At 34.2% G+C, this 24639-nt stretch overlaps 2 protein-coding genes across 2 annotated transcripts; one reads left to right on the top strand and one right to left on the bottom strand.

Annotated features, from left to right (window-relative positions):
* Nucleotides 1-4950: 4950 nt before the first annotated feature.
* Nucleotides 4951-9486, top strand: LOC116033167. Its single transcript, XM_031275926.1, has 5 exons — nt 4951-4972; nt 6088-6265; nt 6374-6682; nt 6936-7591; nt 7700-9486. The coding sequence occupies exons 1-5, from the start codon at nt 4951-4953 to the stop codon at nt 9484-9486; spliced, it is 2952 nt and encodes a 983-aa protein (XP_031131786.1).
* A 358-nt stretch (nt 9487-9844) lies between these two features.
* On the bottom strand, nt 9845-20665 carry LOC116032036 (topless-related protein 4-like). Its single transcript, XM_031274423.1, has 27 exons — nt 20558-20665; nt 20363-20455; nt 20143-20251; nt 19605-19784; nt 19376-19489; nt 19123-19281; nt 18823-19006; nt 18613-18736; nt 18179-18288; nt 17777-17945; nt 17522-17631; nt 17326-17395; nt 17100-17173; nt 16896-16991; nt 16695-16790; nt 16106-16233; nt 14950-15184; nt 14710-14871; nt 14523-14615; nt 14288-14434; nt 13888-13998; nt 13623-13802; nt 12366-12494; nt 12189-12284; nt 11707-11895; nt 10583-10749; nt 9845-10492 (listed from the first exon to the last, which is right to left on the bottom strand). Exons 3-27 carry the CDS (start codon nt 20220-20222, stop codon nt 10297-10299), a joined length of 3399 nt encoding a protein of 1132 aa, XP_031130283.1. The 5' UTR covers nt 20223-20251; nt 20363-20455; nt 20558-20665; the 3' UTR covers nt 9845-10296.
* Nucleotides 20666-24639: the final 3974 nt, after the last annotated feature.

Below are 24639 nucleotides of genomic sequence, written 5' to 3'. Positions count from 1 at the left end.
AAAAGGAAACATCCATCCAATGAGAAAGGTACTCACTCTGATTCTTTTACATTTCAAATGGTTTTATAGTTGATTACGTAGGTTAGATATTTAGAGTGAAAATTTCTAACCTACTAAAACATAGTAAATTTCTATTACCATTTAGCACGAAACCACTCTATGTACTGAGGGTTTTTAGGTGTTCATGAACACTAATTGTAGTCAAATTTCAGTAATACAAATTGTATCAACAAACTTAAATCAACTTAAGTTTTTTATACAAATTGCAAATTTACAGAACTCAGGGCAATTCATTAACTGCAGGCCAAGGCAATACAAATTGACAGTGAATAGGTAGCCTTCTAATTGAGTAATCAACATATTTGAGTTGTCATTACATAACACAAACTGAAACTTTACCAAATACCCTAGGTTGAAACTTTAAAAAATTGACAGNTTGATTCATCCTTAGCATATAAACTGAGATATTGACAGTAGGAATTAGAAATTCCAGTGCTAGAACAATTCATAACTGTCATTGTGTTTAAATGAACAGAAAGACAATACTCTACACAGTTTGAGTTGGTAATTTACAAACTTTACTTTCATTAAATTGAAAATTTTGAAGAGATGGTAGTATCCAAACTTTTAAATTTTTACCAGTAAGCTGTATTATTTTTTTAATGAAAATTTGAATAGATGGTACATTTCTAATAGACCAAATTGTAAATCAAGAAAACCAGTACATTTCTTCTATTATTCTATCATCTCAGTCAAATTGGATCATTATTTTAATTAATAACTAATTATAAAATGAATAGGTGACTTATCTATTTCACACCACTGAGAGCATGTGTGTTGTTTGCTTGATTCATCCTTAGTATATGGATAACACTATTCTGTAATCATCAGTTATGAAGGCCAATGCACAACCTTGAATCCTGTGGATAATAAATATTAAAAAAGCTATTAATTGAATATGTATTAAAACTGTGTCAGTTTAGCTGCCAATTAGAGAATTTAATTAAACATTAAGCTAACAATTCAGTTAAAAATTGTCAATAAAATATGCATCAATGTAATTATTTGGTTACATATAAAGTTAATCATCATTATGGAGCTAAAATCATTAATGGCATGTAAGTCATTTAGTCTTCCAATGTCATATTGGAAAAAACAAAAGTCCCCTCCATTATTGATGCTGATTACTACAGTATAAATACTACCTATTCACTGTACATGAGACACAGAAAAACTAATAACCAAATGCAAGCATGAGGAAGCTCACCAAATCAGCGGTCATAGGCACTAAAAGGAAACATCCATCCAATGAGAAAGGTACTCACTCTGATTCTTTTACATTTCAAATGGTTTTATAGTTGATTACGTAGGTTAGATATTTAGAGTGAAAATTTCTAACCTACTAAAACATAGTAAATTTCTATTACCATTTAGCACGAAACCACTCTATGTACTGAGGGTTTTTAGGTGTTCATGAACACTAATTGTAGTCAAATTTCAGTAATACAAATTGTATCAACAAACTTAAATCAACTTAAGTTTTTTATACAAATTGCAAATTTACAGAACTCAGGGCAATTCATTAACTGCAGGCCAAGGCAATAACAGAACTCAGGGCAATTCATTAACTGCAGGCCAAGGCAATACAAATTGTCAGGGCAATTCATTAACTGCAGGCCAAGGCAATACAAATTGACAGTGAATAGGTATAACTGCAGGCCAAGGCAATACAAATTGACAGTGAATAGGTATCCTTCTAATTGAGTAATCAACATATTTGAGTTGTCATTACATAACACAAACTGAAACTTTACCAAATACCCTAGGTTGAAACTTTAAAAAATTGACAACTTTACCAAATACCCTAGGTTGAAACTTTAAAAAATTGACAGTCCAGATTTCGTGCAAGATTAAGAACTGAAAACAAAATGAATAGAGAAATTACCAAATAATTAAGAACTGAAAACAAAATGAATAGAGAAATTACCAAATATATTAGCTTGAAACTTCATTTTCAAGCACATGGGTCAGTGAATCAGTACATAGTCCAGTCGTCCGTAGTTTTGTTTCTCACTAGAAGTAACCGAAAAAACAAACCTGCAAGTTTCATCGGAAAAGACATGCATTTCAAAAATAAGCAGGTCGGAAATCGTAGATCTACGATCTCAAAACTAAATACACTCTGAACAGAAACTTACCAGTTCATTGTTCTCCATCTTGCACCAAAATCCTTTTCTTCAATTTGCTAATGGTATCGGTACCTCAAGTCGCCGATTAACGGCTATGGTATGTCGTTTACGGCGAGGTTTAGCGATATATGCATGGATTAAAGATCTGGGTTCGTAGAGTTACAGATATGAGTGTAATAGCAGTAGAGAAATGGAGGTTAGAGTAGAGAGGGAGAGATGTGCAGCTGGGAGATCCAAAATGAACACTACGGATGCATCATCTGATATTTGTTTTTTATTATATATATATATATATATATATATATATATAAAATACATATATTACAGATATAATGGTGTGTCCGTATATATTTTATATATATATAAAATACATATATATTAATAATTGTGTGTCCGTATATGTAGTTTATACATATATACGCTAAAATTTTATACTACAATGTCTGTAAAATATTTCATGTAATTTTTTAAGATAATGTTTACAAAGTATATGATTGTTAAGTAATAAGTATAATATTGTAGTATACTTGCTTATTTTACATAATGGTCTTTCACAATGCAGAAAACAACAACACAGACAATGAACATCATGTGTTGCCAACAAGAGCACCACATCATGTGCCACCCACGGATCCTTACGTATTTGGCGTGTTTGAGAACTCTATAAATACGACATTGACCATTTTGAATAATAGTAAGTATTTCACATGAGTAGAACAACCTTTTTCGAATGACTATTGACAAATATATTTTATTTTTAGTAATTTTATGTATGGTAGTTATATATAATAATTTGTACCCACAACTCATTAATTTGCAGGTGGTAACTTAATAAAGTCCAATATTAGTTCTAACACGCCACTATCCCAATGGGGCAGCTGCAACAAAGGTAATAATAGAACCTCGCATTTTTATATAAACTGTTTACAAAATTAGTTATTAACATGATATTAGGTGTACCATAATTTGACTCATTTTATTTTTGCTATTTTAATTTGATTTTGTTGATCCTCATTGAGTCTTTTGGTTTCGGTTTTGTCTAATTGGAAATGTAGGTTCAAGACGTAATAGCACGTATACATTGCCATTAAGAGACTTGACTAATGGTTAGTTATCATTTAGTTCAAAATTAACCATTATAATTCAGATGTTATTTTTAAATCACTTTTGTGCAACCTTTATATTAGTGCAATCAACTTCTGGAATGTCATCTCAAGGTTGCCAATACACACCAACAAACTTTCGGAGTGGTGGCCAATTGACGTCAACTGACGTTACTAAAGGTTTCTTTAATTGTTGTCTTTTTTTTTTTCTAAAAACAAGTTGAGGTTCAGTACGTAATCGAGATCCATTTCCATATAAATAATTGAGTAATGGTTAGTTATCATATATTTGGAAAATTAACCATTACGAATGTTGTTTTTGTTATTAATCACTTTTGGTCAACTCTTTTATTAGTGCAATCAACGGGGGGAATATCATCTAAAGGATTTCAAGACACACCAACAAACTTGAGGAGTGTTGGGCACTTGACGTCCTCTGTCGTTACTAAAGATTAGTTTTTTTAATGGTCTGTGTTATGCTTTTTACTAAATGCGAGTGTAGTCGCAATTAGCCATAGACATAAAATTCCATTAAAATAATTGACTACTATTAGCCATAGACATAAAATTCCATTAAAATAATTGACTACTGGTTATTTACTATATAGTTTTTCATTAAAATAATTGACTACTGGTTATTTACTATATAGTTTTTAAATTACACATTAGAAATTGTATTATTTACTATATAGTTTTTAAATTACACATTAGAAATTGTACTCTATTTTTAAATCTCTTTTGTTGAACTTTTATATTAGTGCAATCAATGCGGCCAATACCATCTCAAGTATTTCAAGACACACCAACAAACTTGAGGAGTGCTGTGCATTTGACGTCCAGTGTCTCTACTAAAGGTTTGTTTAATTTTTGGTGTGTGTTCTGCATTTTTTTACTTGAGACTGTACAGTGTAGTTTAATTACGTAATCAACTTCCAATTCCATTAAATTAATTGAATAATGGTTAGTTATTATATAGTTTTTAAATTATATAGTACAAATTAAATTTTGTACTTAAATATATTCTTGCACAATATATTTTTAAATCACTTTTGAGGAACTTTTTTATTAGTGCAATCATTGCGGGGAAGAACATCTCAATTATTTAAGGACACACCAACAAAATTTCATGAAGTTGGCCACTTGACGTACAGTGACGTTACTAAAGGTTAGTTAATTTTTGTTTGAATGTAGAGATTTAAAATTGAAAGTTTAGGTTCAATACGTAATAGTATCCAATTCCATTAAAAAACTTTACTAATTTTTATTTATCAAAGAGTTTTAGATTACACATTATAAATTAAATGTGTATTGTAAATATAATTTCTTCAACTGGATGATTAGTGCAATCATCTCGGGGAAGATCATCTCAATCATTTCAGGTGACCACAACAAACTGTCATGCTACAGGGCTCTTGCATTCCCAAAACGTTACTAAAGGTTAGTTAAATAGAATTTAGTATCACATCAAAAAAAAAATGACAATCATGGTTAACAACTTCAATGCTATCTTAGTCATATGTCTTTCTTAACAAAACAATGTTTTTTGTCCAAAAGAGACGAGAAATAGAACAAACAGGTTGAGGTCAAATTTATCAATTCACCCTCCTCGCAATTTAGAAGAGGAATTTTCATCTACATTGCACGATACAAGCAAAGAAATGGAGGAAAACGGTTTTGCTGGTAAGCAGTCTAATATAGATGTAATTTATTATTGCAAATTGTTCTGTTAGCAACTTTTACTTTTAATGAGTTTTTATCTTTTTTTTAAACCTCCTATGTGAATGAGGACATAAATTTATTTATTTAATTTCATATAAATCTCCATTGTATAATATATCTTAATAATGTTTCTTAAATTTTCATATTCATTTAATTACAAATGAACTTATACTAATGTTAATAAAAACTATGCATAATAAGTGAGTTGTGAGTTTGTTGATCTATACAATGTTGTTGACTTTCATTACAGCTGGATCGGTTCAACATGAAGAAAACAATGTTCCAAAATGCATACCAACCATTAATGGAGTAGAACCTACATGTTCATTACCATCTACAAGTTTAGGTACGCATTTTGAACATTTATAGGTCTGCACTGAAAGTAATGTTTTAGAATATTTTCAAATAATCTTGTGAGTAAAAATATATTATTTTCTATGCGGCGTGGATTTTATAAATACTGAGATTCAATTTCAATTAACATGATACAATTAGTTATTAGTATAGAATTGTGAAAATAATATATTTTTTATTACACTATTGTACCAACATATTTCATTACTTTCTCCCTCTTTAGAAAATATTCAAGATGTTGATAATGTGCCATCTATTTCCCCCCAAATCAATACTGATGTGCAAACTTCATCCGTTGTGGTAATTAACCACACTAATGTAATTCCACCTGCACCCGACGGTACGTAGTTACTTTCTAAACAATTTTGAATCCTATTATTCTTTAATTTTGGTAAAAGAAGAGTTAATATTTTGTTCTATTAAAGTATCTTTTTTACATTTCAATTCAAATTTTGTAGTGATCTACAATGATATTGGGGATCCCAACAATATTTGTGATCATTGCCATGCAATTTTCTGGTATGGAGAACGTATTAATAAGGAGGTGCGGCACGCAATACCTAAGTATTCTACATGCTGTTTTCATGGCAAGATCAAGCTACCAAGATTGGGAGTACCGCCAACAAGAATCTACAACTTATTTTTCGGTCAAGGAGAGAAACGTATTGAATTTTTGAAAAACATTAGGATGTATAATAACATGTTCTCTTTTACATCCTTAGGAGCAAAAGTGGATACATCTATAAATATTGGGAATACCCCACCAATATTTAGAATTAATGGTCAAAACTTCCATTTAATGGGAGGGTTGCTTCCTCAAGACCGTAGTAGTCCAAAATTTGCTCAATTGTACATACATGACACGGAGAATGAGGTGGAGAATCGCATCAACGCATTTAGGTAATAAACTTTAAAGATTCGCATTTAAGTACTACCATTCTTATATTTTAGTATCTAAGTGTAATAACTTATTTTCATTTCTTACAATTCTTAACGCTATTGATATAGGGGCGATCAACCGAGTACCGAAACCCATGTTCAAATAGTGGAGGACATAAAACAAGATTTGGATGATCACAATGTCTTGGTCAAATGTTTCCGTTGGGCTCAAACGCATATAAAATTCAATCCACAATCAGAGTTCAAGATGAGATTGATTGGTAAGCGGAATGGGGATGCGAGAACATACAATTTGCCCACTGTATCGGAAGTCGCTGCACTTATAGTGGGGGATCTCGATCCGGCGCTTGGTCATAGGGATATTATAGTAGAGACAAACGCCGGATATCTAAAGCGGATAAACGAGTTGAACCCTGCGTACTTACCATTACAGTATCCGCTGTTGTTTCCTTTCGGATAGTAGATATGTGGTGCCACATAATAGATACCTTCTTCTCAAATACAAAGCCCACATCAACGTAGAATGGTGTAACCAATCTAGATCAATCAAGTATCTGTTCAAGTATGTGAACAAAGGCAATGACAGGGTAACCGCAGAATTCTATAAGAGCACCGCAGATGACCATGCAAGTGAGCATGTTGACGAAATTACTATGTTCTACGATTGTAGATACGTGTCAGCATGCGAAGCTGCATGGAGATTGTTAAGCTTTGAGGTCCAGTACAGGCACCCGCCTGTGGAGAGGTTGAGCTTCCATTTGCCGGATTGTCAATCAGTGGTATTCCAGGACGATGACAGAATTGAGAATGTGTTAAGTCGACCAACTGTATACCAGAGTATGTTTACCGCGTGGTTTGATGCTAACAAGAAGTTTCAATCGGCAAGGGAGTTAGCTTATATTGACATGCCAACAAGATTTGTATGGAAGAAGGATATTAGAGAATGGCATCCGAGGAAGAGGGGTTTCTCTATTGGAAGAATATTTTACGTACCGCCTGGCAGTGGAGAAATTTATTATTTGAGATGTCTCTTAAATGTAGTTCGTGGTCCTACTAATTTTGATGACATCAAGTCGTATCAAGGTGTAGTATATCCATCATTTATGGATGCATGCTATGCAAGAGGGCTTTTAGATGATGGCAGAGAATACATAGATGCAATCAATGAAGCAAGTCTTTGGTCTACTGCAACAGCAATGAGAAAACTTTTTGTAGTCTTATTAACATCCAACTTGGTTAACCGGCCCGAAAACGTATGGTGTCAAGTATGGCATCACTTGGCAGAGGACGTACTATTTAATAGGCGGAGGTTATTCTCCAATGATGGTAAGTATTCTATTCTAAAATTATTGTGTTTTAATAATTATTTTAACTTATGTACTATAGCGTTAATAGCATTTTTTTTTTTTTAACAATGCACTCTGTAAAATGCAGATCTGAGTTTGTCTGATGATGAGAAGAAGAATTTAGCACTAATTGAGATTGAGCGATTGTTACAAAAGTACAACAAGTCCTTGAAAGATTACCCTCATATGCCAATTCCAATTCTTGAAGAATCTTGGAACCACAACAATCGTTTGTTGTGTGATGAGCTTGGATATGATCGGGATGCTCTACTTATAGAGAGTGGCAGGTTAGAAAGTCAATTAACTGATGAGCAATCTTTGGTGTACAACACGATCCTAAATGATGTGCAAAAACAGAAGGGCGGCTTTTTCTTTGTTTATGGATATGGCGGCACCGGAAAGACATTTGTTTGGAAAGCACTCTCTGCAAAAATAAGGTCACAAGGAAATGTTTGGAAAGCACTCTCTGCAAAAATAAGGTCACAAGGAAAAGTGGTCCTTAATGTCTCTGCAAAAATAAGGTCACAAGGAAAAGTGGTCCTTAATGTTTCTGCAAAAATAAGGTCACAAGGAAAAGTGGTCCTTAATGTTACATCTAGCGGTATTGCTTCTTTGCTCTTGCCAGGCGGTCGGACAGCTCACTCGCGGTTTGCTATACCTATTGCCGTTACAGAAGACTCGACATGCAACATATCTCAAGGTAGCCATCTTGCCCAACTATTGATAACTGCAAAGCTTATAATATGGGACGAAGCACCAATGATGCACAAACATTGCTTCGAATGTCTAGATAGAACTTTGAGAGATCTTATGCGGGTCCAAGATTGCAATAGTGGTAGTAAGACATTTGGTGGTAAAACGATGGTATTAGGAGGTGATTTTAGACAAATACTACCGGTTGTGCCGAAAGGATCAAGGCAAGATATTGTTTCTGCAACAATAAACTCTTCTTACTTGTGGGGATCATGTCAAGTCTTGAGGTTAACAAAGAATCTTCGCCTAAATACAGATGAACAAGGTGCTAATATTGAGGATATTAAAGATTTTGCCCAATGGTTGGCCCAAATCGGCGATGGTATCTTGGGAGGCCCTAATGACGGCTATGCCAAAGTTAAAATTCCTCAAGAAATGTTGTTGCCATCGACAGGGGACAACATAGCAACTATTGTGGATAATATTTTTCCAATGTTCAAAGAAGGGTGTTGTCACCAAGAGTACATGGAGAGTCGTGCGATATTAGCCCCCACGCTAGATGTTGTGAATGCAGTGAATGAATATATGACAGATCTCCATGTTGCTGAAAGCCAGACATACCTAAGTTGCGACACGGTGTGTAAGGCGGATTCAAATAATGGCATCCTATCGGATATGCACACTCCAGAATTCCTTAATGGATTAAAAGCATCTGGCATTCCTAATCATGCTTTAACTCTTAAAGTGGGATCTCCAGTCATGTTGTTGAGAAATATAGATCACGCAATGAGACTTTGCAATGGCACAAGGCTTATTATCACTAGATTATCAGAGCATGTTATCGAGGCAAAAATTGTCGCTGGTCATAACGCTGGACAAATCGTCTTGATACCAAGGATGTCAATGACGCCAACAAATACAAGGCTTCCATTCAATTTTCAAAGAAGACAATTTCCGTTAGTGTTGGCATATGCGATGACCATTAACAAAAGTCAGGGTCAAACATTAAAGCATGTTGGGTTACTCTTAAAGAAACATGTTTTTGTTCATGGCCAATTATATGTTGCTGCTTCACGTGTTAGTAACCCTAAAGGGTTTAGAATCTTAATATCAAATGATGATGCAGAGAGTAACAATTATACTACGAATGTTGTGTACCATGAGGTTTTCAATAATTTGTAAACATGTAGTATAAATTTCTTTTTGCAGTACTATAGTAAGTACATTGTATGAATGTTGTGTTCCATTAATGTTGTGTACCAAGAAGGTTGCAAATTTTTAATTGTTGTGTAATACTTAATAATATTTAATCATATGTACCATGAACTTTTTAATAATTGTTGAATGTTGATAATCATAATTTCCGTTCAATATACGTTTGGCATGCATGTAGTCCAAAGCAAATTAGTCATGCAACATAGTACAGTTAAACACAGCCGTGCAACGCACAGGTACAATACTAGTATTACAATAAACATAACTATATTAGAGGAACCTAAATTGCACCATTTTTCAATAAAGTCGTAAAGTAAAATGATCAAAGAAATCAAAACTATAACTTTATCATACCATAGTTATTAGGATCTTCATCATACAGATAAAAGTTGGCGTTGCAAAAAATTGTCTGAATAAAAAGCAACTTCTTTAGATAGGCTTTACAAAAAGAGAACTAAAAAAAGCATGGTGATTGGTGAGGATCATTTTTCCAAGATAATTCATCATAACTCTACAAAACTACCATTGCTAAAGATCCCTGATGAAATTTACACCATGACCAGAATATCTGATCCCATTCTAATGGAAAGAAATGTCAATGCACCATGATCATAATTCAAGCAGCTCCTAAATTCTAAGGCTGACTTAAAGATGTCCTACAACTATATTTGCCTAACCTAGAACCGAACCGAACCTTCTCCCTCTATTGAGCAAATACCGACCATACCACATGGTGTCATGTGTTAGTAGAATCACCAACATTTTTGCACAAAATTGCTACCTCTGGGGTAGATCTGAACTGGCAACTGCCGAAGTACTTGGTCCAGCACCATTTTCAACTAGGGGCAGGGTTCCCCACTTACCTTCAGACTCCAGTGGCTCAAGCACAACCACACCACCATCACTCAGACCTAATGCAAACTGATTAGGGTCCGATGGATGTGCTGCAATTACAAGTGGATACACCTTTGGACTGCAAAATTATATTATGTATTCATTATCAAGAGAATAAAATGTGGAATATGATATCAAGCACTTCCTAGTAATTGCAGCATATTAATACCTAGGATTGGCAGGAAGGTAAGAAGTAGGATTGATCCGACATCTCCATCTAAGGTTTGAAGCAGTAAGAACACCTACACCTCCATCTTCAAAACTAACATATATAGACTGGCTATCACATGAATATATAGCATGAGTGATTGGAGCACTAGCTTCACGAAGTACCCACTGCTCATAACCAAAAAATATTCATCACATCAGAAGCTAGCAAAATATTGTCAGTCAAACCAATTATATAACAGAACAAAAAGAAAAGCATTTCTTTCAAAGAATCTGTAAAGAATAATAAAAGCAAGCCCAGTCCCTTCTCCAAAAATAATAAAATTTGATGTCAAAATTAGATGAATTGAATTTGAACAACAAAGTCCACAAGAGATTGGAACTTAGAGGCTGTTTGGTCGCCAGGAAAGTTTGAACTTTCCTGGCAATATAAAAGGAAGATAACTTATTACAATGTTCGATAGGCACTTTAACTTGGGAAAGTTTGGATCAAATAGGAATATGATTTCTTGAAAGGTTGGAAAGTTATTCCGAGCTAGAGGCAGGATTCTTTTTATCCTAGATAGGTAAGAATGTGTAAAATTTATCAAATTACTTCTCTTATAAGTGTTTACACGTGGTAAGAGTATATATTGGATGATTAAAAATATTTTCTTTGGAAAGCTTAGACAAACCAAATGCTTGAAATAATTTTTCAGGAAATTTAATTGTTATGTTTCTAGGTAACAGCAAACATGTTAACTAATTTTCCCAATATAATTGTTCCCATCAAATACAGTCCCTGGAATTACTTTTCTAGAACTTTAATGGGTGAAAAAGCACCAATAGGCCTCTTGGGTGTCATGTTCAAGCTGTGAACCTGACTTTCTAAGTTATGAAAAGCAATAATGTTTCACTACAAGAAACATTCTAGCATGCTGAACACTCATATCATGCAAAGTCTGGAGAAGACAGGCATATGCAAGCTCCTTAGCAAGGAGATCTGCCAAAGCAATGCTTCTTATAATCACAACTTTTATTTGCCCAATGTAAGCCTAGTCAAGGAGGTCTGTCAAAGCAGCAGTGTGCCTCGTCTTCTTTAAATTCCGAATTTACAGTTGGGAGCAGATAGATGTTAGAACAAACCTGCTTTAGGCATTCCAGTTTGGATGCTTCATATATGGCTATCTGTGTCTCATGCACTACTAACAACTGAGTCTGATCTTGGTGAAATTGCACCCGGGTGTCTGCCAGAGGAGCAGCTGCACGCCCCACTGGAAGCTGCAAGTATTTACTTGTTTGTTTTTCCCAAGCATCAGAGCTCCAAACACACAACTGTACAAAAACAATGGCGTCGATTAGAGAAATTGTGTGTAAAATGCAGGCAACTTCACAAGATTTTTACAAAAAGAATAATTATAATTTTAAAGACACGGATTAGCAATTTAAGTTACTACCACCTTAATTAATCCATAAACAGACTACAAAAAGATATCATTCTTGTTAAAACTCAAAAAACATCAATCTTCAACCAGCTCAAAAGCACCTGCAACCTAAAACTATCAGGAAACAGGAGTACAAAATGAATCTCATTTCAATTTCAATTATATGCCTGTGACAAATTTTACCTGAGAATCAGCTCCTGATGATACGAGCACGTTAAGAGCATTAGAGAAAGCAAGACCAGTAATTCTTTTCTGATGGCCTTTGAGCTTGGTTTTCACCTATTAAGCCATGGAGAACATTAACACATTTGGACTAACAGCAGTTAACAAACTTAGTGCCCTCTATACACAAGCTACAACCTCATCAACACGGACATTATATATTTGAATTGAGGAATCCTCCATGCCAATGGCAATAATGTTATTATCTTGGGGATGGAATGCCAAAAAGGTTGCCGCAGGTGGAGGGGGCATGAATGTCGTCATTGTCTGCATTATCAGCATCAAGCAAATGGTGATAAATGGGTAAAAGTAACTTAATTGACTACGAGAACATGAAAGGTTATTTTTGCATGGCATATAAAAATTATATGAAGTAATTCTTTTTTTATCATTCACCTAGTGGCGTAGCCAACGTTCTACGCTACTAGGGTCAATGGTTTAACTTAAAAATCGCGATGATAGCTCATAATTCCCTTACAAAGTCCTAGATCTAATGAAAAACATTATAAATCAACTTAAAGCTGCAAGCTAAATTTATATGATGGTTACCAGTAATTTATATAACTCTATCAACTAAGATAACATACACATTGTCTAGCCTTTATTATCTTTTTTCATCAAATTCAATTGCACATAATTTTAAATTTTTTATTGTTCAAGTACAAGAGAGGCAGATTGAGAAAGGGTAGAAGTAATTTTCTTTTTCATCATTGCATTAATAAATAATAATTGGAAGAACTAAAGTAAACATATTATGCCAGTCTAGGACTTGGAGAAATTGATACAAATTAAAATTTATACAAATTGAATATAATTGATACAAATTAAAGTCTTGAGAATATATTATGGTTTTAACCTTTCTTTTTCTATTTAGACCTGCTCACTTTTGCTATTCATTTATGGACCCTTCAATATTTTAATTTAGTGAGCCAATTCTTAAATTTCTTGTATACACACATATATAATGCTCCCTCTGTGTCCCACTTTATTTGTCCTAATTTCTTTTTTAGTTAGTCCCAAAATAATTCCCAGTTTTCTAATTTATACATCCCTTTCTATTTTTCCCAATTAACCATTTGTTTCTTTTAACTTCTCTTGGTGGGTCCCAATTCACATCTTTTTAGAAGCACAAATTTAGAAAGGGTATCACATCCTATTTGTTTTCTTAAAAAATGTGCCAAATACGACTATTGGATGGAGTAAAAGAAAACATTTTAGTAGGGTTATAATTGACCCCTCTCTAATGCATGGCTACACGCCCTACACCCTTGCATTCACCTCATTAGAACATAGTTGCATTTATCTTCTGTTCTCAAATATATTTGAAACACAGAGAATCTAGCACATTAAATTATTAAAATACCATAAGAGAAAGTACATAAATGAGCTATTTACCTTAAATGTCATCATATTAAATAATGAGATTTTCCCTCCTGAAGCAGACATGACATAAGAATCATTCTTTGACAGTGCAAAGCATGGAACTGCATCTTCTGGATTTGTATCACTGATATCATTGGTCATCAATATTCCACTTGGCGGTTGCCATAGTTGAGGAGCAATACTAGCATTCGCCTAAAAAACAAGTTCAGAATAAGCCAGAAGCTATAGATATGAATAAAAAGAATTTGAAAATGTAAAGTCCAGAGCTATGCACTACCTTTCCTGAAGGATGTCTCTCATTCTTGGGCCATTTCCAGAGTTTGTGTACAGCATTTGCAGCTAATGCCAATAGTGCAAGTCCTGAATTTGTATATATCAACCTTGAAATCTGAAATATCAACCAATAGAGCAAAATATGATATCTCTCAAGTTTATATTGAAAAAAAAAAAAAAAAAAAAAAAAAAACAAAACAAAAATATCCTTGCTTTATGCATATTTGTTTAAATCTTGCTTTACTAAAATCAAAATGCAATCACTTTCAAAAGATAAAGGATTCTTATATTCATACAGGAGAAACTTTATGAGGTGACATTAAGAGAAAAGATCTGATTTGAAAATTTCCATAATTTTAAGCAAAGCTTAAGCAAAACTCATTCAGAAATAAATTCTGCATTACCCTTGATGCAGTCAAATTATCAGGAAGCTTCAAGGAGCGGCACTGTGATGATTCACTAATCTCAGTGAGCTTCCAGACTCTAGATTTGTCCGCTGGCTCATCAGTAATTCGAGGTTTCACATCTGTCAAATTTCGACTCTCACCATTCTACAAGAGTACATAGGGAAGATATGATAAATACATTTATATTGTTTAAGTAAAAAAGACATAAGAAAAAAGTGGGGTGATAACTCACCATTGCAACAATTGCTGCCATTGGAGATACTCGATCTACAATGCTTGATCCAACAGGGGCACTAGGAGCACCAAAACTTCCTAGTCCAGGAGGCTGAACAGGTAAAGCATCCAAATAGTATGTATATATTTTTTTTTGTAATCAAATAAATAAACAAAAGAAAAAGAAATTAATTAATTCAGTCTACCTTCCCAATAGCGGAGGAAGCTCTAGAAGCATCAAATGTACGATTCTCCATGGTTCTCAACAGCCTGGCACCATCTGCGTTTGCCAAAATTTTGATGCCATTCTCACTAGTAGAAACAGCCAACAGCATTCCTTCCTTGTTAAATCGGAGACAAGGAGAAGCCTAAAAACATATAAATGCAAGAGTAAGTTTTTAAAAAAATTAATATCAGAAAATTCTACTTGCAGTACTTATAATCACCGGTAGTCCACCGTCTGCATCAGTTGTTGTCAATAAGTTCACATTGTCCATATCCCAAAATTTGATAGTGAACTCGTCACCAGCTGCCAGAAATCTATTCTTAGTGGTATCAAACTGCACAATCCCCACAGCACACTTTCCAAGTCCAACATATGTTCGCTTAACAGCTCCATCACTTTCATTCCATTCTACAAGATATGAATCCCCATCTTTGTTGGTCCCACATGAGAACAGCCTACAAAGTGATTGAGATCAAGGAAGACCAATAAAAGACCCAATTGAGTTGCCTCAAGGTCCAGTTGCACGTGCAAAAAGATCCAAGAAGCTCTTTATTCTTATATTCAAAGAGAATGGATCCAAGAGTTGGCCCAATTTGAAGAATTTCCAACAAAGCCCAATAGAAAGCAATTGTTACTATTTAATTATGTGGAAGTGGCCTTAAGGGAGGATGATTTAATTAAAATAGAAGCTGATTTGAACTCAAAGGGAGCTGATTGGCAGGAGAGATGGCTATTGGTAGTTGGCATAATGGCATGAGAAAGCCTTCTCCAAGGCTTGGGAACTGGATCAAGCCTACGCCAAGTGGAAGCCTATCTTATTTTCAGATTTTTGTCATTTTTTCTTTTAATTTTAGGATTGTATTAGTTTGAAATTGAATAATTATTTTCAGATTATTCTAGCATAGGGATTAGTTATTAGTAGACTAGGAGTCTTATTACTAGTTTAATCAAGACTCCTAGAGAGTTTAGACTTTAGACATAGGAGAGGAGTGACTTCCCCATATATTAAACTTGTAATTTCTTTCACCTCTTTGCTCATTAATACAATTCAGACCATTTCAATTACTCAGTGTGAGAATTGATGAGTTTAATAGATCTCCATAAATCTAGGATCCAGTTGAAGCTCTAACTTAACTGGGTTCATACCAACTTAGGAGGTTATGGTGTAAGCTCTAACTTAACTGGGTCTTGAGGAAGGGTTCTCAACAAGTCTTTGGGTAAGTTCTCTCATTGAATTCATGCATCACAAAGTCATTATACCATGAAATCGAGGCCTCAGTCTAAAAAGAAAAGACAAGGTACCAATAGCAAGTAGCAAACAAATACTGATAACATGACAGACAGGAACAAAAGCACTAATGAGTGGTTTAGTAAACCTTGTTCCATCGGTACTGTAAGCCATAGTGGTTGATGAATGACCTGGTGCATCATAGTCAACTCTGGAACCCAAGTTATCATACAACCATGCCTTTATTTTTCCATCAACTGCCAGTGAGAATATAAACTGAGGACAAAAAGAAGGTAAAAGCGAAAATCAGCCACAATGCCCATATGAACCTCCAAAAGAAAGGATGAAAAGTAGCCATTCTTTAGATCATAACTAGGTAAATGGATTTTACAAATATAAAAATAAAAATTCATCCAAATTGGTGAAATGTTGTTTTTATTTAATTTTCCTAGTCCATATATTTTTCCCCACTAAAGTGGTCTTATTCTTTTCAAGTTTATTTCAAGCAGCAACAAAAATTTGTGTGCATGAGATAGATTGCTCTCATATTAGAGCTTAAGAGAAGTCTATTATATTATTTTTGTGATGCACAAACAGTGGTCATTTTTCTCTCAAGCTGCAAACTAAAATTCCATTTATGCCTCGAATTAGAAGTCTACAAAAAGCACAACCAGAACAATCACATGGATTGATTTTACAAGGTTGACCCACCATTTTCAGTATTAAATATTTGGTACCTGAATATTTTCTTTGTGATGTGGACATACAGAATAAACAGGTGCTTCATGACCCTCAAATGTATACTGTTTAGCACCGGTTACTGCATCCCACACCTGCAAAATAAGAGAAAAGACAAATAAAAAAAATAAAAATAAAAAAAAAGAGGAAGAAGTAAAAACCCACTGTACCACAGAAAGCAAGCACTTGAAGAATCAAACCTTAATAAGTCTGTCCTCCCCACAAGTAATGATAGAGAGTTGTTTGTTGGGATAGGAGAAAGCAATATCATTGACACTTCCAGCATGCGCTTCAATCTGAATAACAAATAAGAAATGGATTGCAACTTTTAACAGCAAAATTGTAAATTTGGAAAACCAAAAGCATGCATTCTAAATCCCTGATGAAAAAAAGAAAAAATTAACCTCAAGATGGTTTCTTAGATCATCACCACCATGGTAGGAGTAGATCTGCACAATGTGCTTGGAGTATGCAATACCTGGTGAAAAATAGGAGATATCACAAAACAACAAATCCAATTTATCAGATTTTCTTGTTAGATGTTCAAAGAGAAAACAATGGCACATATTTTTTATTTCCATAAGCAATGCAGTTTCCAACAGTAATTCATAAAAGTTTGTGCATACATACCAAATAGAGGGCCATCAGGACTCCACAACACGCGGTTAATTGAGGCAGTGTAGTCATTCTTCATAGCAGCCTAATACCAAATCAGAACATTGAAATTGTGAAGTTTAGAATAATCCTATCCTCTGTAGTTTGCCTAAAAAGATATTAGCATTAAGCTTCACTCTGCACAACGGAAAATGATTTATAGAAAGCAGACCTGCAAAGCGACTGAACATTGTGCAAGATCCCAAACCTTGAAACTTCTATGAGAAAGCCTCTCCTTGCTACCTAATTCCCAAATCATAATCTCTCCCGCACTTGTCCCAACTGAATATAGTAAAAAACACCAACATATGGTTTAATTTAAGTCACTACCGAGTACCAAGTACCAAATATGAGCATAATAATGTGGGTGGGAATCAAATTATACAATACAATAAATATAAGTAATAATCAGTCACCAGGAACTAACCAAGAAGCAAAATCTGTTGCACAGGATGAAAATCCATACTCTTGACTGCTGAGCCAGGGTTCAGAGTCATAACAACAGCTTTAGGCAAATCATCAGATGAATATGAGCTTTGCCCATGACTTTGACTGGCATACCCAATAGGCAATATGTTGACAGGCATATTGTTAACCTGCAAATATGTTTATATAAATAAATTCTAACTATAGAATTACAACAAATATGTAATGTGCATAAAGCTCATAATGTGAACAAACAAATTACCATGCATTGCACTCATGTAAATATATGAACTCTCATCACATAATTTAGTTAAATTAAGAAGACAAGCTCGTTCATGGGATCGTTACAAATAGTTTCTAACATAAATCTGTTACAAATACAACTTAAGTTGGTATATCATACTTCATCTGATATTCCAAAAGGTCTTGATCTCTTCAACACATGTTCAGAGTCAGCTGTTTGATAGTCTGCAGCAGGATTATTTGTAGGAGTCCTAGGACGCTTTAATATGCCTGCTTAAAAATAACAAGCATCAGAATAAAAAAGAAGGCAACTATCATAAACTAATTAATGCTAGATGTGAGACATGGTATTGAAATGTGTAATGGGGTTAACTACGGATCTCAGGCATACCAATAGTGCCGTGACCTGTAGTGCTGGTGTAACTAATAGACAGTTTTTCTGATCATATAAATTAGTTACATACCAAGATAAGTTGATACAATATTTATTTTATCAAAAAACAGAAATTACTTAACTCAGTATATCAATAAATGTAGTTAATAATAGGTCATGCATAAACTGCTCAAGTGTCAGACATTCCAAACTGTACATACCTGCATTACTTGGTGGGGTGAAGCCAATAGGCCCAGCAGAAGCTGAGGGATGAGGAACCTGAGATGGATTAGCCATCCATCCTGCAAGAGATGTTTGGAGAGGTGCTGGTGCTGGCTGGAAGGGCTGAAGGAACGAAAAGATAAAAGCTTCCAAAAATCATAATTTGTTAACAGCTTATTAACTAGCTTTACTTTTTGACTTCAACTTACACCATGAGCACCCAATGGTGGAAACCCCCCAGGCTTAGGAACAGCTCCCATTAGTGGATTAGTTACAGGGGATGGTGCACGTGCACCATTTGGCTGCGATTGCCCACAAGAATGATCAACAAACAATGTCTTTATGTCAGGGTTAGGCTTTGGGTTCTTACAGAGCTGATGCTGCCAATTCAAACTAGAAATACACAGAAGCATACTAGTTAGTAAACATCTGTCTTGACATGATATAGAGCTTTCAATACTGGAGCCAACTTGAGAAACTTTTTAGCCAATATTCCTCCAGAAACAAACCTCTGATTAATTAAAGTTCGCAATCTTGAGTTCTTCAAGGTGGGAAAGTTTAATTTGTCACGAAACAGGGGATTTGCTTCAATCAGTTTTTTCAGTTCACCAAGCATTATACTCCTAGCAGACTTCGGATCACCATATTTAGATAACTGCTCATTGTCTCTGTAAGTAATGCATTCAAAGCATTTAATAAGTGCAATTGTATATACAAGATAATAAAGATAATTGAATGTTATTTTCTTAAGTCTTTCATTACCTAAAATTTTCAAGGGTCAGGAGTTGGGTTATCTCTTTAAAAAGGTCTTCATTAAATGCTGAAAACACTTTCAAGTCCTTTACTAGAATGTCAACAGCTTTAGCACGATCCTTCCTACAATTAAATATTTAAATTGATTATGAAAAACAGCCAAGAATATATTCAGATGCATCACTATTTGGAATGCAATTAGGTAATGCAATGCTTCAAATGAATCATGCTGAACCACCTGTCAAGGGCTTCAAGATACTTTTGTTTTCGGATTTCAAAGAAAATTTTCATTGAATATCTGTTGTCATCAACCTTCGCGAAGCCTGATAGATACTTTTCCACCTCATCCCAGTCTCCATTTGTCACCAATTCCTCAAAATATCGCATATTAAAGAAAAATCCAGACTCTTGTTCCAATCTTCAGTTCATAGGTAAAACAAAAATAAAAGAGCAAATTAACAGCAATAATTACGCACCACAAAATACTAAGTTAACAGGTCAGAAACTACATTTCAACTAAAATCTTCTTATCTCAAATAAAAGTAATGCTCCGTATAATTTTTGCCCCAAACAGTCTTCCATGAAATTAAGCTAAAAAGCACCAAAGTATCCCTGGAGTAAAGTTTCAACTGTACTTAGATCCAAAATAAAATGACTCTTGGACATCAATTAACACTTTTCCCCTCTCCGTTTTTTCTAGCAATCACTATGCAGGGAAAAATCCAGAAACTAAAAAGAAATTTTTCAAAAAAATTTAAATTATTTCAAAACCCTACCTGTGAACAGTCTCTTTGAATTTCTCCTCATCAAGAAACTGAAGAATTAAAAACACGAGCTCTCTGCTCAGAGACGACATACTGGTTTTCTTCCCCTCAGTCTCCTCACCTGCCAAAAAAATCCACAATCAAAACTAAAATAAAATAAATTATAAAATCACTAATTCGAAAACAAAACAAAAAAAAAAAAGCAAACAAAATAACACACAAAAACCAATACCCTCGCAGATCAACACAAACGCCGCAATTACACAGCCTCCATCACCAATTCACCAAATTCAAACTCTCAAGAGCCTAAAATACATCCATACATCTGCATATATACTCAAATACGAATGTGAATACAGAGTATACATAGCGTTCATGTGAATGCATAGTTCTGTGTATATGTAGGGGGTGGGGGAAGCACTGGTACCTTGGAATGAATGAGAGAGGAAACAGATCAGGGTTTTTCTGTAGAGAGAATGGTACTTTTCGTTACTGGAATTTCTTTTTCTGGACAAAAGAAGATATATATTATACGGTAGGTATATATTTATTTTTATTTATTTAAGCTATACATTTTTTTTTTAAATAAACTAGTGTAAGTACTAAGTAGTACCTAATATTAAAATAACTAGTTATAATGCCTACTTTACATGATTAAATTAATGTCTAACACGAAAATTAAAATAAGTAGTACTTAGTATAATTTTTAAATATTAAATAATTATTATAAAATAAAAAAATAAATATTTTAAATATAATCAAAATAAGTATTTTCAACTTGTAATAAAAGTAGTAGTAAATATGAATATTAATGTAGATAATTATAATATATAATAAAAATGATGTCCTAACAATTTTAATATTAAAATAAATTAAATTTTCTAAATGTAATATTGAAGAGTCAATAAAATTTTACTTATTTTTTGTCAAAAGTTACATGATTATAATAGATTTATTGATATTGCTGGGTAGTAATTAAAGAGTTATGCAAATTAAGTTATCACATATGAATGCATAAGTTTTCCTTGTGTATATGATTACGACCTCAATTGTTGTGATATGTGAACTGTTCATCTTTTGATATTTTGGAATATCTTTTTTCCTATAAAATATATTAGAAAATGAATTTTTTGCAATTAAAATCTTAAAGTAGATAATAAATCAGCTTGTAATAAAATATATATTATAATTAAAGCAATATAGATTTGGAGTAGAAAATTGAGATTTGTGCTACAACAAATGAAGTTTGATTTATGTAAAGAGAACACAATGTATTTTTAGAATAATTATAGTATGGCATTCATATGGGATAAAGAGCTCTTTTTTCCTCTCGCCTTCTTAGCGAGCTTTTTCCTCTCCCTCGTGAGTTTCGTCTTTTCTTCTTCTTTTGCTCTTGTTTGTTATTTCCGTTGCCATGGAAGCGAATAATATTTCTCATTCTCTAGCTAGTTTAACTCTAGCAGATCTGGATGATGATGAGAATATTAATCATGTTGGGAATGTGGCTTTGGGTGTAGAGGCGGATCTCCCTGAATTCTATGTTGTTGGTCATTTGGTTACTAAAAAACCTACCAAATTCCTCTACTTCAGGGATACTATGGCTACTGTATGGAGACCGGGTATGGGTGTGAATGTGAAGGAATTGCATCCAAATCACTTTTTATTCCGTTTATACCATGAAGCAGAGGTTGCTCGTATTGTGGATGATGGCCCCTGGTCTTTTGACCAAAATCTATTGATTCTAAAACGCATTGCTAATGCTGAGGATTTTGAGAATATTGTGTTGAGTCATGCCGAGTTTTGGATCTAAGTTCATGGCGTGCCTACAGGTTTTCGGTCGGAGGCTATCCTGCAGGCCATTGGTGGTTTCATTGGTTCTCTAGTAAAGCTTGATGAGAGGAATCTTGATGGATCTATGAGACTGTTCTATCGTCTTTCATGTTGCTATTGATGTGACAAAACCTTTAAAGAAAGGTACGAAATTGAAGAAGGATAATGGAGGGTGGTGCTTGGTCGAATTTCGTTACGAACGACTACCCACGTTCTGCTTTATATGTGGAGACTACCCAAGAATGGCAGAGTTGGATTGTAATACCCCGTACTTTCCTAGCAATTATTTTTGTATAAATATTTAAAAGAAGGGTTTAGTTCCTTATCATTAATTATTTTAGTAAAATAATTATAAGCTAACTATTTTGCAATGGGCTCTAGATAAACTATTTTATAAATTACTATTTGAGCACTTAAATATTCTAAGCCCATACTATATGATTTCTATTATAAGGCTATGGACCCAATGAATTATCCTAAGCTAAAGTATAAGTATATTATAACTAGTCTAGTCCAAATTGTATAACCTTTTCTATAAATAGCCCAATCCAAGATATACGGCAAATTATGCCGTGGACCCAGGTGCACCTTGCAAGGTGCACCTGGGTCCAAAACGACGTCGTTTTATGCTTTTTTTAAAAAAAAAAAAAAATTTGTTAATTAACGCCGTTAACGGAGATTGGGAGAGCAGTAGGCGGTTGTCCGGTTCATCATCGCAGTTCTCCAGTCATTCACCATCATCGCAAAACAATTCTTCACTCATTCATCATCGCCGATCTCCTCCGATTCAACATCGCAAAATTCTTTCGATTCACCATCGTAATTCTTCTTTGAAATTCTTCTTCAATGATGGCAAAGGTAGTAGACCAACTAAGTTTACACGTTGATGGCTCATCTTCGATTGCAGGTTTTAAGTTTGGATTCATGTGTGATGAATTGTATAGATTTATGTTTGTTTTTTTCGAATTTAGGATTTGTGGTTAGATTGATTGTGTAACCATGTATTTGAGTTTTAGATTCACACTTATACAACTCTANATTTGTGCTACAACAAATGAAGTTTGATTTATGTAAAGAGAACACAATGTATTTTTAGAATAATTATAGTATGGCATTCATATGGGATAAAGAGCTCTTTTTTCCTCTCGCCTTCTTAGCGAGCTTTTTCCTCTCCCTCGTGAGTTTCGTCTTTTCTTCTTCTTTTGCTCTTGTTTGTTATTTCCGTTGCCATGGAAGCGAATAATATTTCTCATTCTCTAGCTAGTTTAACTCTAGCAGATCTGGATGATGATGAGAATATTAATCATGTTGGGAATGTGGCTTTGGGTGTAGAGGCGGATCTCCCTGAATTCTATGTTGTTGGTCATTTGGTTACTAAAAAACCTACCAAATTCCTCTACTTCAGGGATACTATGGCTACTGTATGGAGACCGGGTATGGGTGTGAATGTGAAGGAATTGCATCCAAATCACTTTTTATTCCGTTTATACCATGAAGCAGAGGTTGCTCGTATTGTGGATGATGGCCCCTGGTCTTTTGACCAAAATCTATTGATTCTAAAACGCATTGCTAATGCTGAGGATTTTGAGAATATTGTGTTGAGTCATGCCGAGTTTTGGATCTAAGTTCATGGCGTGCCTACAGGTTTTCGGTCGGAGGCTATCCTGCAGGCCATTGGTGGTTTCATTGGTTCTCTAGTAAAGCTTGATGAGAGGAATCTTGATGGATCTATGAGACTGTTCTATCGTCTTTCATGTTGCTATTGATGTGACAAAACCTTTAAAGAAAGGTACGAAATTGAAGAAGGATAATGGAGGGTGGTGCTTGGTCGAATTTCGTTACGAACGACTACCCACGTTCTGCTTTATATGTGGAGACTACCCAAGAATGGCAGAGTTGGATTGTAATACCCCGTACTTTCCTAGCAATTATTTTTGTATAAATATTTAAAAGAAGGGTTTAGTTCCTTATCATTAATTATTTTAGTAAAATAATTATAAGCTAACTATTTTGCAATGGGCTCTAGATAAACTATTTTATAAATTACTATTTGAGCACTTAAATATTCTAAGCCCATACTATATGATTTCTATTATAAGGCTATGGACCCAATGAATTATCCTAAGCTAAAGTATAAGTATATTATAACTAGTCTAGTCCAAATTGTATAACCTTTTCTATAAATAGCCCAATCCAAGATATACGGCAAATTATGCCGTGGACCCAGGTGCACCTTGCAAGGTGCACCTGGGTCCAAAACGACGTCGTTTTATGCTTTTTTTAAAAAAAAAAAAAAATTTGTTAATTAACGCCGTTAACGGAGATTGGGAGAGCAGTAGGCGGTTGTCCGGTTCATCATCGCAGTTCTCCAGTCATTCACCATCATCGCAAAACAATTCTTCACTCATTCATCATCGCCGATCTCCTCCGATTCAACATCGCAAAATTCTTTCGATTCACCATCGTAATTCTTCTTTGAAATTCTTCTTCAATGATGGCAAAGGTAGTAGACCAACTAAGTTTACACGTTGATGGCTCATCTTCGATTGCAGGTTTTAAGTTTGGATTCATGTGTGATGAATTGTATAGATTTATGTTTGTTTTTTTCGAATTTAGGATTTGTGGTTAGATTGATTGTGTAACCATGTATTTGAGTTTTAGATTCACACTTATACAACT

The sequence above is a fragment of the Ipomoea triloba genome, chromosome 10 (assembly GCF_003576645.1).
Source record: "Ipomoea triloba cultivar NCNSP0323 chromosome 10, ASM357664v1".
NCBI classification, from domain to species: Eukaryota; Viridiplantae; Streptophyta; class Magnoliopsida; order Solanales; family Convolvulaceae; genus Ipomoea; species Ipomoea triloba.
The sequence above is the reverse complement of the archived record's forward strand: the minus strand, read 5'-3'. Positions and strand labels throughout refer to the sequence as shown.